Source organism: Lathyrus oleraceus, chromosome 1, assembly GCF_024323335.1.
Source record: "Lathyrus oleraceus cultivar Zhongwan6 chromosome 1, CAAS_Psat_ZW6_1.0, whole genome shotgun sequence".
Classification (NCBI taxonomy): Eukaryota; Viridiplantae; Streptophyta; class Magnoliopsida; order Fabales; family Fabaceae; genus Lathyrus; species Lathyrus oleraceus.
The window spans coordinates 195,227,021-195,230,664 of NC_066579.1; the positions used below are offsets into that span (position 1 = coordinate 195,227,021).

The 3,644-nt window shown below is 33.0% G+C and overlaps 1 protein-coding gene across 1 annotated transcript; it reads left to right on the top strand.

Moving 5' to 3' along the window:
- The first annotated feature begins 1,073 nt into the window (after positions 1-1,073).
- LOC127127262 (uncharacterized) lies at positions 1,074-3,156 on the top strand. The gene has a single exon (XM_051056405.1). The coding sequence runs from the start codon at positions 1,606-1,608 to the stop codon at positions 2,932-2,934; it is 1,329 nt and encodes a 442-aa protein (XP_050912362.1). The 5' UTR covers positions 1,074-1,605; the 3' UTR covers positions 2,935-3,156.
- Positions 3,157-3,644: the final 488 nt, after the last annotated feature.

Here is a 3,644-nt window from a genome sequence, read left to right on the forward strand (position 1 = left end):
CGAAATACACATGTGAAAATTAGATTAAAATTAAAAAATTATAAAAAACAACGGCACATCAAAAAAAATTATGAGTTAGTTTGACGAAGATCAAAAACAAATAAATATTTAAAAATTAAGGAAGTTCATTCTTTTTAATAAATTTTTTTCAAAAATGATTCATATAACATAGGAGAATAGATATTAATCTTTTAATATATTATTTTTCTCGCTCAATTGTGTTATTTATTTAACATAATGTGCACAACTACTAAGTTTTTATATTTCACTTTATGTTTATGATAGTTTCAAACATGCTAATGCTTAATATGCATAATTTGGATAAATTTATATTGTTTTTCTATTAATCATAATTTTTTTTAATAAGTAGAACATGAGCCAAATATGATACACTAGAGAAAGTAATTAATAACTCTGTTAAGAATTTCCAAGACAATTTCTCTATAAAAGATAATAAATTATCTTTCTCAAAACATTATTTATTGTTTGTTGTTTTTTTTTTTTAAAAAGCTGAGTGACTAAATATATTATTACAAAAATATTATAATATTTTTTTTTTATAAAATTTATCAAAAAATATAAGTTTTTAGAACTTTAAATTAAGAGACTTATATATTTTATTTCTTTTAAATTTTTATAGATTCAATGTATAAGAGACAATCTTATTCTTTAAAATATTAAAAAATAGAGAAAATTTCTCGAAAAATATTTAAATTTAAATATATTATTTAATAGTAATTTGATCTTTCAACAAAAATAAATAAATTACATCACGAGATTTTTTATTAAAGAAATAAAAGAATTATGCAGGTTGATATAATTCATTCACGATTATTAAATTCGTCCTTAAAATTTCATCAAATATTCTAGAGACTAAAAAATTCTAGATACTTTTTATGACTCAACTCCTATTCATAAGACAAATATATTATTTTTTTAAATAAAATAAATAAATAATAAACATTGTCCCCCAAAATAGTTTTTATACATTGAACCAATTAATATTCTTTTCTTTTGTCATCTTAAATTATTATATCCTTTTGATTAAATTATATATTTGGATAGTTGAAAATTGAAAAGTAACTTGCTCACCACAAACCATTTTTTGTCTTTTAGTGCTTCACTCGTTTTCTTCATTTTTTTCACCATTCTCTTTCACTCTTCCGAAGTTATGGTGTGTGTTTTCCTCATGGTCTTCGTTTTTGGCTTCTTGGGTTGATTTCGAGATAAAGTTTCAATCTTTTCTTCTGGGATTGTGAGATTCTGTAAGTATCTTAGTTTGAAGGTTTCTTACTCATTGTTGTTGTGAACTTCGTTGAAAAATTTATCCTTTTATGTTTTGAGCATTTGGGTTTTTCATTCCGTTGTATTTGAACTGTTTGTTTGTTGGTTTGTGAGATTGGGTTTTGGAGAAAGATTCAATTTTGATTTGTGGGTTGTTTTCATTTGAAGATCTTGAGGATTTGAGGATTGAATTGAGATAGGTTTTGTAGATTTTACTATGTAGTTTGGTGGAAATCATTGAAGAATGTGTGTGGAATTGGATTGGCTGTGGAATGGGTTTATTGGTTTGATTTGATTTGAATTTGTTGTGATTGAGAAGAAATGGAAGGGAATTTATCACAAGGAGGTATAATTCAAGGTGGTGGTAGTGGTTCTTTTGGTTTGCCTGGATCAATGCGAGTTCATCGTCAAGCACAGATGAACCAACATCAAGCTCATCCTTGTCAAGGGTCTGCGGGGCATTCGTCGACTCGTGAAGGTTTTCCTCTTACAATGGGGACATTGCAGAACTGTGATCAGAAGATATCAATGAAAGAGTTTGGTCACGGAGATAGGAGCAAAAACTCGGCAAGTGAGGAAGATGAGCCTGAGGAAGGTGGTGAGGGTCATCATCAAGAGGGTGCGAGAGGGAAAAAGGGGTCGCCTTGGCAGCGTGTGAAGTGGACTGATAAGATGGTGAGGCTTTTGATAACGGCGGTGTCTTATATTGGTGAGGACGGGACTTCAGAAGGCGGTGGTGGAGGAAGGAGGAAATTTGCGGTTTTGCAGAAAAAGGGTAAGTGGAAATCTATTTCTAAGGTTATGGCTGAAAGAGGTTATCGCGTTTCGCCTCAGCAATGCGAGGATAAGTTTAACGATCTTAATAAAAGGTACAAAAGGCTTAACGATATGCTTGGAAGAGGAACTTCTTGTCAAGTTGTTGAAAATCCAGCTTTGTTGGATATTATTGATTATCTGAACGAGAAAGAGAAGGACGATGTTAGAAAAATATTAAACTCGAAACAGCTCTTCTATGAAGAGATGTGTTCTTACCATAATTGCAATAGATTGCATTTGCCGCATGATCCCGCATTGCAACGGTCCCTTCAGATAGCTCTCAGAAATCGAGATGATCATGATAACGATGATGTGAGAAGGTCCTATCATGACGACCATGACGAGGATAGTCATGATATGGAAACAGATGATCACGACGAGTTCGAAGAGAATTACGCTTCCCATTGTGAAAGTCGAGGAATCTTCGGGGGATTGGGAGGATCTTCAAAAAGACTAAGACAAGGCCAAGGTCAAGAAGACGCCACTACTTTCGGGAACTCTTTAAGTTGTCAGGAGTACAATAAAAGTCTGTATCCTCATGGGCAGATCGCGCAACCTGACGGAAACCAAGCCTTACCCGAAAACATGAGAGCAGCTTTGTTACAGAAGCAATGGATTGAATCTCGTTCGGTTCAGTTGGAAGAACAGAAGCTACAAATTCAGGTCGAGATGATGGAATTAGAGAAAGAAAGATTCAAGTGGCAGAAGTTTAGCAAGAAAAAAGACCGAGAGTTGGAGATGTTCAAGCTGGAGAATGAAAGAATGAAGATCGAGAATGAACGTATTGCTTTAGAGCTAAAACGGAAGGAGATCGTCGGCACCAGCTTTAACTAGGTTTGCTGTTTTGCAACAGCTCTCATTTTTTTTTTCCGAAAAAATTATTATTTCTCTAATATCTATGATAAACTGTGGTATATTTAGTTGAAAGTTTGAAGTTTTGGTGCATACTTAGGTTTTTACTGAAGTTGTGCTGTGCTGCCTATGTTGAATGAATGGTTGTCTGAAACTTTAGTCTTTCATTTTGGAATATCAAGTTTCAAATATTATGTGTTGTCAGTCCTGACCTTTGTTTAGCAGAGTGCCACAATACACTGACACCAGACTCAACAACAACACTGACTCGGAGATATCTGTAATGATTCGGAGATATCTGTAATGATTTAAGGAAATAGATTAGATTGAATGTAATTTTTACATGTCAGGGTCAGTTTGTGTGTCTGACACCAACGTGTCTGTCACTCAAATATACACCAACGAGTCTGTCACTCAAATATGCCTTCAACGCAGTTGGAGCATTGGTAACCGTTTGATCATGATTGAACAGTTTGTGATATTATCATAAAAAAATATTTTCTGAAAACCTCCTTTGGAAGTCCAGTGTGTCCTTCCATCTACTGAACATTGATTTATGTCATTTACTTTTTAAAACGCTGTTAAAACTTGTCCAGTTTTTATGTGGAATCATCATGCATTTCATTGTGATCTTTGCTATGAGGTTGTTATTGTGTGAAGAAAATTGAAATATTCAATGTGCTGCTTATAGA